At 41.2% G+C, this 13,464-nt stretch overlaps 2 protein-coding genes across 19 annotated transcripts in view; both read left to right on the top strand.

The window, feature by feature from the left end:
* The window catches only part of LOC121587606 (guanine nucleotide-releasing factor 2), a 54,509-nt gene extending 49,900 nt beyond the window's left edge, over positions 1-4,609 (top strand). For all 17 annotated transcript variants that reach the window (XM_041909626.1, XM_041905411.1, XM_041912949.1 and 14 more), the window contains 6 exons: positions 2,702-2,870; positions 2,978-3,340; positions 3,419-3,571; positions 3,696-3,821; positions 3,926-4,057; positions 4,158-4,609. In XM_041909626.1, the coding sequence (XP_041765560.1) occupies positions 2,702-2,870; positions 2,978-3,340; positions 3,419-3,571; positions 3,696-3,821; positions 3,926-4,057; positions 4,158-4,293 (1,079 nt within the window). In that variant the 3' untranslated portion in view covers positions 4,294-4,609. The remainder of the gene's footprint in view (positions 1-2,701; positions 2,871-2,977; positions 3,341-3,418; positions 3,572-3,695; positions 3,822-3,925; positions 4,058-4,157) is intronic.
* A 7,138-nt stretch (positions 4,610-11,747) lies between these two features.
* LOC121588372 (UPF0729 protein AGAP000931) lies at positions 11,748-12,890 on the top strand. Of its 2 annotated transcripts, none has more exons than XM_041906234.1 (2): positions 11,748-11,965; positions 12,036-12,890. In XM_041906234.1, the coding sequence occupies exon 2, from the start codon at positions 12,118-12,120 to the stop codon at positions 12,406-12,408; it is 291 nt and encodes a 96-aa protein (XP_041762168.1). In that variant the 5' UTR covers positions 11,748-11,965; positions 12,036-12,117; the 3' UTR covers positions 12,409-12,890. The 2 variants fall into 2 exon arrangements, with proteins under 2 accessions (XP_041762168.1, XP_041762159.1); XM_041906225.1 differs by having other exon boundaries at positions 11,748-11,969.
* Positions 12,891-13,464: the final 574 nt, after the last annotated feature.

The following is a 13,464-nucleotide window of genomic DNA, read 5'->3' as shown; positions in this document are numbered from 1 at the left end:
AGATTATTGGTTTCCATGCCATAATAATACTTCTTCTTCTTCTTCTTTTGGCACAACAACCGCTGTCGGTCAAGGCCTGCCAGTACCCACTAATGAAGAGAGCTTGGCTTTCAGTAACTTATTGTTACCATAGCAGGATAGTCAGTCCTACGTATGGGGGCACGGTCTATTCGGGACTTGAACCCATGACGGGCATGTTGTTACGTCGTACGAGTTGACGACTGTACCACCAGACCGGCATAATAATACTACAATAAATTAATACGGCCAATTTTGACCGTTCCTTCTAACTTCCTTCTAAAAAGGAAGTACCAATATCAAAAGGTTTAAACAACATTCATTAGTCAATTAAGCACTTATTTAAAGTACTCTGTTAATTCTTATTTTTCATTTTTTTATGCAATTCGTTTTTGTGAAAAAATGTATTTTTCCTGTTTATCGATCTTTATTATACCAACACATTTCAACTGTAACCATGCTGCAGACAATTATGGTGCTATTAGATTTGGTAGATGGAATTGGAATTCGGCTGTCAAGATCGATTCCAGCGAGCTTTATGACATTAGAATTCTTGTCTCTATTGTAATAACGCACAGGGAATCTGAAATGGAATTCCAATGGAATCCAATGTTTCATTTTTTCTTTTCGAACGGCTTAAACGCTTGTTAACCCATTCATTGTTTTGCCCGAGTCTCGCTCGCGCTAACAGATCACTTTTGTAGTGATTTGCCCGAGTGAGACTCAGGCTGATTTTTTGCTCGGTTTCGTAGCGTACTTCGTCGCGTGTAGCTGTGAAAAAGCTGTGTGATAACTCACGAGCGCTTAGGATATGGTTGATGTTATTGTCTGCACTGAAACTGTAATTCTAAGAAATAATTTTATTCAAAACATGATAACGGGAGACTTGTTGCGATATACTTACTAAAATTCCAACGCTACTGAAAGAATACATTCCACAAGTCTTGAAAAAAATAATCAATAATGATCATTTCAAGCAATACCACTTTCAATCATGTATTAATAGAAAATACCAGGTTAAATCGACTTGAATTTTTTTTAGCATTTATTAAGTGTAAATCTTCAAAATCTGAGATAAAAACTAGTGAAAAAAATTTGATCCATTTTTGCAAAATCACGAGATTGTCAAAGGGTTAAAACGTTGAAAGCATCTCTGTTTTTGTTCAGCCTTGCATTTAATTGAAAATGGGCTTTTATTTACTTTTTTTCAACTCTTTCACAGTTAAATTCCTATCGGTACGGAATCTTCATATGGCAATCCGAATTCATTTTTTGAGGAATGGTAACTTCTGCCAAACCCGCTTTGACATACCGATTCCAATTTGATGTACCAAATCTAATAGCACCATTAGAAATTAACAAATGTATGAGGTACAATGAGGAAGTGTTAATGCTAAATTTGGTAAATTTTGTCCGTTACTGGGTTTTCCAAGTTAGTTTCGAATGTAAACATTATCAACCGCGTGCAAAATATCATTCCTCATCGATCTGATGTTTCCTTTCCATTATAATAATTTTTAATTCCTTCAGCATGATTTTCAACACATCAACGGGTTGCTGTCATCGTTTTTTCATTGGGATTTAAAGCCGGATCTCATCACCCGTTGCCAGGCGAAGTGTTGAAAATCATGATGAAGAAATTTAAAATTATTTTAGGGTTTTCCAAATCACTTTCGAATGTGCACATAACTTTTCACCGCATCCAAGATATTCTTCAACAGCCGTCGAATAGTGTATTTTTATCAAAATAAAATTTCAATTCTTACACATGATTTTCAACACATCACAAATAACTGTTCGGCTCAATTCAGCTTGAGACGTGTTGAAAATCATGCTGGTGAAATTAAAATTATGGTGATGGAAATTAAATATCAGATTGATGTGGATTAACATGTTGCACGCGGTGAATAACAATGTTTACAATCGAAAATGACTTGGAAAACCCTGTAAAACTTACTTACTTGGTAAGTTTTACTTATTACTTATTACTTACAGAGTATATCAGATTGCTCGTTATACGAAAATCTCATCCAAAACGGAGTACTCGTTATGAAGGGGTTCACTGCATGTTTTCTTAGAATAGCTCGCTTTCTGTGTTTTTGTGTGTTTAAAACACAAATTGGTAAATTGGTTAATTTTTTTACACACTTTCTTCGTAAACTTTCTAAATCATCTGTTACCTTGTATACTAGCATGAATATAATTTATAAGCGCCATTTCAATTCATAGACTTACACTTATTTATTATTCATTACTGATGGCTTGATCGTATTGCGTACATATTGTATAGAATTATTTTTTTTTAATCATTATTCAAGAGGGATGACTGTTGCTTATAGAATTATGTGTACCTAAATAGAATAATTATTAATCTTTTCCATACCAGCTACGTAGTAATTTAAGTAATGTGCTTTTGCCCCTCTAACGCTTCTGCATCTCGCAAAAGGTACAGCAATGGCACAAACACTCAACTTAATTGAGCGGCTAAGAGACGAACCTATAAGCGCGCTTGAGCCTGCCATGTTTTGCTCTGCTTATTGTTAATGCATTCTAACCGCCCAGTGGTGCCCATAGGACGCCTGGCAGTGTGTGTGTGCTGCTTAGAGCAAAACAAAATAAAATAGCGTAACGCAAGTAACCACATAAAACCACATTCTCGCTACCCTTTTCGTAACCCTTGCAGCTTACGGTGAAGCGTTCATAACTACGTTCCGCACCTTTATCTCGCCGTTGGACCTAATCCAGAAGCTGTCCCATCGGTACACCGTCTACCACTGTCAGATGAATGATGCCAAACAGAAAGCCGCCAAAGAATCCTTTTCCCTGCTGGTGCGGGTGGTAAACGATCTGACGTACGTAGCGCACCATACGAACTCACTTTTTTGTTTTTTTTTTGTTGTGTTTGCTTGCCATGATTTACTGATGTTATATGCTACCGTTTTTGCTCCACCCCCCATAGTACACCAGATCTGAGCGAACGACTGCTGGTGATACTGATGAACTTTGACTATCAGCTGGTAAGCGCCGGCCACCTGACGATGGCGAAGCTGCTGCGGGTGAAGCTGATTGAGAAGGCGTTGATCTACAAGCAGAAGGCGTCGCTCACCGTGCCGACGCTGTCGTCCCGGGCGCTCGTCGCCCAGCCGCCGACCCTGCTTGATCTGAAGTCGGCCGAGATAGCCGAGCAGATGACGCTGCTCGATGCGGAGCTGTTCCAGAAGATCGAAATCCCGGAGGTGCTGATATGGGCGCAGGAGCAGTGCGAGGAGCGGTCTCCGAATCTGACCCGTTTTACCGAGCACTTTAACAAGATGTCTTACTGGTATGATGTCTGGTCGTGCAGAGAAGCGTTTGGTTTAGCGTTTGGCACTAATTTCGATACTCCTACATTACATTCTAGGGCTCGCACGCAGATACTTTCCCAAAACGATGCCAAAGATAGGGAGAAGCACGTGATCAAGTTCATCAAAATTATGAAACATCTGCGGAAAATCAACAACTACAACTCGTATCTGGCCCTGCTGTCTGCGCTGGATTCGGCTCCGATTCGAAGGTATGATTTGTTTCAGAGGGGGAGAAAGGGGGCATCCGCTGTATCACAGGCAAGCAAAGCAAACCTTTTAACACGTTGGCTTTTCATTCGTTCTTGGTGGTGGTTCCTGGCTTTCCGTTAAAAGGCTCGAGTGGCATAAAACGATCACGGAAGGATTGAAGGAGTACTGCGCATTGATCGATTCCAGCTCCAGCTTCCGGGCGTACCGGCAAGCGTTGGCTGAAACGAACCCACCCTGCATTCCGTACATGTAAGTGCAGCGCTGCTTTACATTAATCTTTATTTTGTACCCATCCACGTTGCGTGGTTTTTATTAAATTGATTTTATTTTCCTTTTTTTTGACGTCGTCTCAGTGGGCTTGTACTGCAGGATCTTACCTTCGTGCACATCGGCAACCCGGATCTGTTGCCGGACGGATCGACCAACTTCTCCAAACGCTGGCAGCAGTACCACATCGTGGTAAACATGAAGCGTTTTAAGAAAGGGTACGTCAACCAAAGGCGAGCATCTCTGTTGTGTCCCGCTAACGCTGCCTCGTGTGTGCCTGTGTGCCGCACATTTCTTTTTCTTTTCCTTTTTTGGCAGATCCTACCCGTTCAAGAAGAACGAGCGCATCATCGGTTTCTTCGACAACTTCGAGTACTATCTAGACGAGGACGCGATGTGGCAGATTTCCGAAACGATCAAACCGCGTGGCTCGCGCAAAGCGAACGTCAATTAGTACAGGCTGAACTGTTTGCGTGGGGGTAGCGACGACCAGCAGGAAGGCACCGGTGCGATGCGGCCGAATCGAAGCAATGGCGAGGAGGAGGGCGGCAGCAGCAGTGCGCAACGGCTGCTGAAGTAGGCCAGTAGGTCGCCGTTTCGGCTTCGAATCTCGAAACCAAGGCTCGAACGGAGCCGGCCAGTAGAGGCATCGGAAACGGTGGGGGGGATCGAGGAATGGGAGGGAGAGAGGAGGAGATAGAACACAATCTCAATTGTGTGCACACCAATACACACAACAACTCAGTCCCGATTCTCCCCGGGTGGGGAAAGGCAGCAGCAGCAAGACAGAAAGAGCAAACCCAAGCAAACGACAAAATCAATCAACATTCGTTCCCGCGCGAAGCCAGTAACGCTAACGATCGCTAAATCGAACAATTAATGTGCATTTACTTGCGGGACATTTGTTTTGAAACGCCAGAAACGTTACACACAGTGAGAGGCTAGCAAGCTCCTAAGTGATCGTAACGCGTACTCACTAAGTCAGTTTGCCGGTCTGTCTTTTTATTCCGTTTTGCTTACCTGTTGCGGCTTCCGATAGAGGGGTTTTTGTTTTGTTTAATCAGTGGTTCGTGATTTTGGTTCAATATGCTCTTTCTCTCTTTCCATTTCTCCCGCAGAGAAGGGACGGGGAAACGAAGTAATGTGTAAATTATTTTAAGCTATCGACAGCACACTTGAATTCGTGATCTTTATATTGTATTATACGTACTCTGCTTGCAATGGTACTTTTTTTAAATTAAACAAAGTATTGTTTTATGTATTTATAAAGTAACGACACAGTTTAGCGGACGCGGTATCGCCGCCTCATCGGCGGTTTAGTTTCACAACAGCCTCTAAGCACGATCGGTCCTCCCTGTGCGAACCGATGGATGGGAAGCGCGATATTATCATTATATGACAGCATACGTGTGTGTGTGTGTGTGTGTGTGTGTGTGTGTGTGTGTGTGTGTGTGTGTGTGTGTGTTGTGTGTGTGTGTGTGTGTGTGTGTGTGGTGTGTGTTGTGTGTGTGTGTGTGTGTGTGTGTGTGTGTGTGTGTGTGTGTGCGTGTATGTGTACCCCTTTCGTGCTTGTATGCATGCATGTATCTAGTGAGCAGGCTTTAGGATTTAGTGTACCAGGGCAGAACCACATACTGCAAGCCGGCTGCGGGTCTCCTTAGGCAATCTAAAAAATATCCACACGAATGCAATGGAAGCTAAGTCCAATGCAATTGCAAAATGGAAGGAGAGAAGAAAGTAAAAAAAACACACACACACACACTCATCGTCAAAGTTCTATAGCTAAGATAGAAGAAAAGCAAAGTTAAACAACACAAGCTCGAAACAGGCAGGAGTTGCGAGTGAACGTCGAAAGGACAGTGGGAAGGTGGAAGTGCGCAAAACAAAGAACAGAGATTTATCTAGATAAAGTGTGTGGGTGATAGTTGGGGGAGGGAGAGGGGGGGGAGGGGCAGTGGATGTTTAGCATTAAAATGTAGTAGTAACCGTAAACACAGTCAAAGATGAACGAATGTTTTTGTCTTCTATTAAGAAATACCCTTTTTTATTGCAAAATACAACTATCCATTATTTTAATCCTTTTCCTCTTTCTTGTGTTGTTTTGATGTACGTGTGGGGCGGGAGCATTTCGCCCCGTACTTCGATAGTGTGCAGATTGCGCTTGCACTCCAGTATGAATCTTCGATGTTCGTGTAAGTCTTTGTTCGATTGTTTGCTTTTTGTCTCTTTCTCTCTCACTCTCATTTTCGTTTTCGTTTTCAACTGTTTTACCCTCACTAATTCTTTATTATTTACAAGCTTTTCATTTTTTAGTGATCGCAGCTCCTGATTTTCCTTACATCTTCTTCATCTAGAATGCAAGCAATTCTTGCGGCTGCACGACGAGTTAGTGATACAACGAATTAAACTGTAGTAGTGAATTTAGTGTAAGGAAGAACCATTCCAAACTACGCCAAAGAAGCATTAGCGCCCCCCCGCGACTCTGACACACGCACACACATTACGTGTCTGTATGCTATTCTGTGGAGCTTTCCCTCGAAGTCAGCATTCGTACAAACAGTGAGCACAGCAACAGATGGAGTAGCAATAGTATTAACAAAACCAAGACGTGTACAGTGTCACAGTGAACTGGTATTTCTTTTTTTAAGAAAAGGCAAACATGACCTAGATTAAGATCTTTTCATAACACAAGAACAAGACAAAAATCATAAGACACATACTGTAGTTATACTTTTGCTTCAACGCAACTAAACCGCTAGTCGGCAGGAGTGTAGATGAGGCAATTAAAAGCTTTTTATTATTTCTAATAACTAAACGAACAGTAACAACCGTTTGCTAAAAGTATGCATCATGTTTACGGTAATTTTTTGGTTTAATGAAAGTTTAATGAAACTCTCAAAACACAAACACACGTCTTAGAAGTCGTAGGAATGAATTAGTTACAGCAACAAAAAATACTTCACTGCTACAACTATGCTTTTCATTGCTTTATTTAGCCATTGCAATGGCGGCCACACAATTAAAAGAATCTGTATCTGTAGCTTGTGTGCAGATACGAAGCGAGCCAGGATCGAAGTTTCCATAAGCTAACCTAATCAACATTCAAACGTGGGCTGTAGCCGGTACGAAAGCGACACAAAAACTATATAGATATTACACAGCGTAATGAAACAAGATAAGCAAACGTATCAATAATCATCTGTATGTCAACAAAACATGCTATAAATGTGCACTAACACACATCACACACATGCAGGAGAGCAAATCAAGCAAAGTGAAATTATGGATTTCAAAACATATATGGTTCTACATGTACCAATATATGTACATGCCCCAGCAGCTTGAAGAGCTGTCACCACTTACTACTGCTAGTATCCAGGAGAAGGAGCAATGGTCGAAAAAGACGGCCACTGACGCTACCGCGCTCCACCCCTCTCCCAACCCATAGGCACTGATGTAATTGTAAGAGCTATAGATATGTAAAAGAGCAAATAGAAGATAGATCCCTTCGAATCGAGATGTCCGTATAGCCAATCCGTGTGTAAGTGGGTGAGTTAAAAGGAGGCTTTTGTGTATGTGTTTATGATTCCCCATTCCTCCCCAACTCCAACTGTGAACGTCAGGATGTGTTTTTGGACCAATGAAAAACAAAACTGCGCTAAAGCTTTCTTTTCCGTCACACACTACAGTTGCTGCCCATGTTTCCACCAATCTACGATAGAAAGCACATATCAAATCGATGAACAAGGACTCACGGACGTGTTTCCTACCACACATGCACACTCAAGGCTTGGCAAGGATGCCATTGCCGGATCCAGAAGTATCGATATAGGAAGAGAGTTAGCAAAACGAACAATGAGAAAAATCCCAGTAAGTGTGTGCATCAGTTGATGTGTGATGATCGACTGACTATCATGTGACTGAGATCGATCCAGATATCTCTTTTCTTTTTCTAAATAAATAAATAAATAACACATTAGTAACTAGCTATTAGCGGAAGACTTAGGTGCAGAGCGGTTACTATCGCACCGCTTGTAGTAGACGGCTGACAGGGAGAGAAGCAACGGCAGATTGGAAGCAAGTAGAATATTGGTCCGGTATACTCCAATTTAGATGATGAAAATATAGCTCCCAATTAGGCCCACATAACCAAAAACACATCGTAAAATAGTAGACTTTTTACAAAACAAAACAGTCAAAAAAACTTAGCCTCGATGTTTCTTCTAAGTGTGTAAGTGTTTATCATATCGTATTTCACCACTCGCAAACCTGTCGGAGCGCATGGTAGCTCAGTGTACTAAGCTAATCTACTTGCGGAAATAGGAAAGGCTGTATACTGAATACTGACCTGGAATGTTATAACGATAACGACATGAAGAGAGAAAGAGAGAGCGAGAGAGCGAGAGAGAGAGAGAGAGAGAGAGAGAGAGAGAGAGAGAGAGAGAGAGAGAGAGAGAGAGAGAGAGAGGAAGAGAGAATCAGAGAGAGAGAGAGAGAGAGAGAGAGAGAGAGAGATGGAGAGAGAAAGACAGAGAGATAGAGAGATAATGAGAGAGCGAGAAGAGGGGGAATGCATCTATATGTTGAAGAAGAGTAAAAATCAGTGAGAATTATTGCAAATTTACCTAATAATAAAAAGAATAATAATAGTTATAATAATAATTATAATAATTATAATATAATCTATATACAAATGTGCGCGCATGTACCGAGCATGTGATGATTTATTTACACGCATATGTATGGGTAAATATATAGATATGTACAATTGGCATAGGCATATATTTATTGAACATACATATGTAATATACACACACACATCTGTTTCTCTCTCTCTCTCTCTCTCTCTCTCTCTCTCTCTCTCTCTCTCTCTCTCTCTCTCTCTCTCTCTGCCTGTCTTCTAGAAAGCATACAAGTACATACACCGCTCTACTAACCTTATACAATGAATGCAAAACGAACAAACAAACAAACAAAAAGATTGTTCTGACCCCCGTTACCGCTTTCCTTCTTCATCACAATCGCAACATAATTCCATGTGCGCGGCTGGGCCAAGTGATGGATGGCTGACGGCTAGGTGTGATTAATCTGTGTCTGTAAGATGCGCTCGGTACGCAGTAGCACTTAATTCGGTGTAGCAACAATGCTAAGCGTTTAAAGTAAGAACGTAATATAAGGAATGATTTGTAATGTGGAAACCCAACCAGCCCTCGCACGGGTGAAACTTACTGCGCTAGCGCCCGATCAACCAATCCTCTCCAGCCTCCTGCCTTGTCCTTCTTCTTCTTGCTTCACGCCAAGAATCCCGACCTAAAATGGAAGGCAAAAATCGGACAACCCTAATCAGCGCAAAGGTGAGCAAGAAACCCTTAATTGCTAATCAGCGCACATACAATATAATTAAAAGCATTTTTTGGGTAAAGAGATGCAAAGATAAAAATGGCAAAGCAAAACCAACCAGAAATAAAACTTGATGTGATACATATGGAAGCAAAACTAAGAAAGATTACAAGCAAACAACAACAAAAGAAATTTAGAAGAATAAAGGTATAAAAGAAAAAACAGCAAAACGGAACGCATTCCAACAGTGTAACGGTGTTTTGGTGCTGGTTTGAACCTGTTACGAAAACTTTGACACTTTGCTGCTGGCCGGTCAGCTGCAGAGTGACTAAATTTACCGATTTATCTGTATTCCTACCGCGAAAATTTACTTGATTAACCGTCTTGTGTACGACCAAAAAACTCTACGTAATCTTACAACCGCCTACCCTTATAGGCCATACATTTTGTATAGATGAATGATGTTTTTCATGGTTAAAAGCGTATATATTTTGAATTACAGTAGGTAACCGCTAACTGGATGTGTTTTAACTGGAGTGATTCTCAGTTAACGAACAGTTAAACGTCAAAACATGAAACATCCGGAATCTCATGAAGAGAAATTTGTCGCAAATGTGCATTTTTCAAACAAATTTAGGGTCTTTTGCCTACGTTTGCTATTAATTTATGCTTTACACAAATTACTATACTTTATATCAACATAAATGAAACAAAGTTTGGTATGTTTATTCCAGTCAACGCCAATCAAAACAAACAATCCATAGAAACGTCACTCCAGTTAGCGAACATTGTTCGTTAACTGGAGCTTGTTAACCTCTCAGTTAGCGGTCACCTACTGTACTTGATAAATTTGAATGAAAACTGTCTTATAGGTTCATAATAATGTTTTATAACATAGCGTAGTAAAATTATAATTTTAAAAATCCTATCAAGCTTTTTTTCAATCAAAAATGTGCTGTAACTCCAACACCCCAACCGGCCAGGCCGCAAGTTTTGAGTGGATGATCAAGTCTTTTTCTAAGTTTTACTTACGTTTCTTTGAAAAGTTATATAAATTTTTCAATTGTTTTGTTTTTCTATAAAAATATATGTTGACGATCTATATAATATGCTTATCATGTTTTATTAAAAACTGGCTCCGACCAGCTCCAGACTATTTCGGAGCCAGCTCCACTCCAACTTAACGGAGCCGGCTCCGAAGCTGACTCAGCTCCAGCGACCCGGGAGCTGGCTCCGCACCAACGACTCCGCACCCACGGCTCCGGAGCCGGTTTTAACAGATTGCACAAAAAATTCTTTTCAATAAAGTTTCAATCGGGAAGATCTATAAATAGCTGAGTAAATAATGTTGAAAGAAATCTATTAAAAAAATCGATAAGTTTTGAACATTGTTCAACAACCACACAATCACATCGGGTGATAGCTTCTACACTTGCGATAAAATCGATTCATTTTTTACGCTATCATACAATGCCGTCTCTATTGAAACTTTAGTCCAGAGTCGTTGGTCTGGAGCCGTTGATTCGCCGCCGGCTCCGGGGCTTTTTGTGCGGAGCCGGCTCCGGAGCTGTTGGTGCGGATCCGGTTCCGGAGCCATGGGTGCAGAGCCGGCTTCGAAGTCACTAGTGTGCTCCGAAACGCCCTTTTGCAGGAACACTATAACAAAGGTATCACATATTCATACTTTTTGTAAACTTTCTGCCAGCGAATTCTATTTCGTTTAATTGTAGTGGTTGGTATCATTTTAAACAAGATGATTTCAGTGTTATTTTCAATATATTGTTACAAAACAAGCAATAAAATTCAACTGCAATACAACGTTTGAAAAAAAAAAAGAAAAAGAAATAAGCATCCACTCAGCCCATATGCGCTAGGCCGGTTGGGGTGTTGGAGTTACAGCACATTTTTGATTGGAAAAAATATTGATAGGATTTTTAAAATTATAATTTTACTACGTTATGTTATAAAACATCATTATGATTCTATAAGACAGTTTTCTTTCAAATCTAATAAGTAATTCAAAAGATATACACTTTTAACCACGAAAAACATCATTCTTCCATACATAATGTATGGACTACACGGGTAAGCGGTTGTAATTATAAGGTATATACACTTAAATAATTTTAAAGAAACTTAAACATTTTTGATATTTTTTTATTTTTTGAAAATGGTTAGAAAACTACTTTTATAAAGCATTTTTAAAGTTTGAAGTCGATACGACTTCTTAATTCAAAATTATTTTGGAATAAAGATGCTAAACTTACCCGTGTAGGCGGTTGTATACATGACGGTTAAAAAACTGTTAATAATCAAATAAATTTTCTTAAGGCTATTTGGGATCCGTGTGACCGCTATGAATCAAATTTAATCCATTTCCTTGAAATAAGAAAAAATTGACTTACCACCCCCCTCCACCACCTCTTAATAATTCAAAACATACTGAAAACTACCGACAAAATTTGAAACTCCTTCCGAAAAAAACCGATACAATTTTGGTGCTCCTACTGCAAACTGCCGAAATCATCTGGCCACACTGGACACACCACATAGCTGTCAGCTCGCTTGTTTTGGTAGTGCGTGTGTGTGTGTGTGTGTTTTATTTTCTCATCACACAGAAAAGGCTGGCAAAACAAAACACAAAACCATCTGTGGTGGTCGTTTTTTACTCGTGGCCATTCTGCAACTTCTACTCATTCGACTGTGTTCGACGGCTCAGTGTTGTCTAATATACCAATCCAAAGGACTACGGATTGTTTGCATCGATCTGCAAACGTACCACTTGAGTAAGTGAGTATTCAGTGTAATTCTCCAGCAGCCCACACCTGCGTCATGCTCGTAACACTCATTCTCAAGGGCAACACAACCGGAAAGAGAGCAACGACCGCCGCGCGGTGAAGGAAACGACAACCTTCCAATCTCACACCCGGAAGGAAGAATGGTGTGCGTGCCGTGCTTCATCGTGCCCGTGCTGCTCTACCTGTGGCACAAGTTCGTGCAGCCGCTCCTGCTCAAGTACTGGAACCCCTGGGAGAAGAAGGATGCGGACGGCAACGTGATCAAGACGGAGCCGAAAAATCCGTTCGACTGTGCCGGGGGGGTGTGCCGGTGGGCAGGCAAGAAGACAACTGCGCCACCCGGTCACGACCCGGTGGGCCCGACGGTCGCCGCCGATACCGCAACCTCCGACACTGCCGATGATGCTGCCAGCAGCAAGAAGACGCTATAGATAGACGCGATGGTCGATTTACTTGCTCGACTTAAACTTCCCCAAACCCCCCGTTCCCGGACTAGCAAACGCATCGGTGGGTGCACCGCATCTGTGCACATATGTATTTTCATGTGCTCCCCGCATGAGTCATCTACCGCGTGTCTACCTTTGCTGAGCATTGGCGGGCGTATGAAGTGAGAAGACGATGTAGGGGGGCCACCGGAAACCATCAACCATTCAGCAACATTCGAAAGCAATCAAACCGACTATTAGTAGCTCTGTTGGATGAAGTCATGAGTCATGACCGATTAAATATCGAATCATGCCTAGCGGGCAGCACAGCAAAAACTGCCACTTTCCCGTACCGTGTGATAACCGATGGAGCCGTTGGTTGCAGTTGCCGTTAGCAAATAGCGGTGAATCAAGGTTTTGTTCATGTTTTATTTCGATTAAAAGGAGCGTTTAAATTTTAAATACATTCGTACAGCCACCGCAAACCAGTTCAATTTGTAATTGCGTTTTCCCTTGTCGATGGGCAGCGAACATATAGAGCTGCTAAGCGTGGGGTATATTTATCTGCATTCGCTCGCCAGACGACGCGACGCAAACATCCAGCACCCAGCACCGGAACAAATAATAACAACAATACGGGAGGGCTTACTTTGATCCTTCTGTTTATGGCGACATACGGGTCGGCAAGCAGACATCCGTAGAAAATGTTTTTCGATCGAGCTCTTTGGGAGGGCTTCGCGTCGCGAAATCTGGTGCGAGACATGGTAACGTATTTTATAATTAAACTATTCGACGTACCTGAACGTCGTGTCGTTAATCTTAGAAACATGGTTTTGGATGTGAAAATTTTTAGAATGATGTGTCTTTTTGTTCAGATTTTTTCAGTTTTTTATGGCAGCGCTTCACCCGCAAGCCAATTGTATTTAACTATTTTTAAATTTACAAAAATCAATTATATTTTTTTAACACATTTGTAGTTCAAAGGAACGCCAACTTGATATCTTTAGAAGCAGAATTATTTTTTTTTAAGTACAATATGTCACATGAACAAGGGCCAGCTTA

Source organism: Anopheles merus, chromosome X (genome assembly GCF_017562075.2).
Source record: "Anopheles merus strain MAF chromosome X, AmerM5.1, whole genome shotgun sequence".
NCBI lineage: Eukaryota > Metazoa > Arthropoda > Insecta > Diptera > Culicidae > Anopheles > Anopheles merus.
This window is presented reverse-complemented; position numbering and strand designations above follow the sequence as displayed.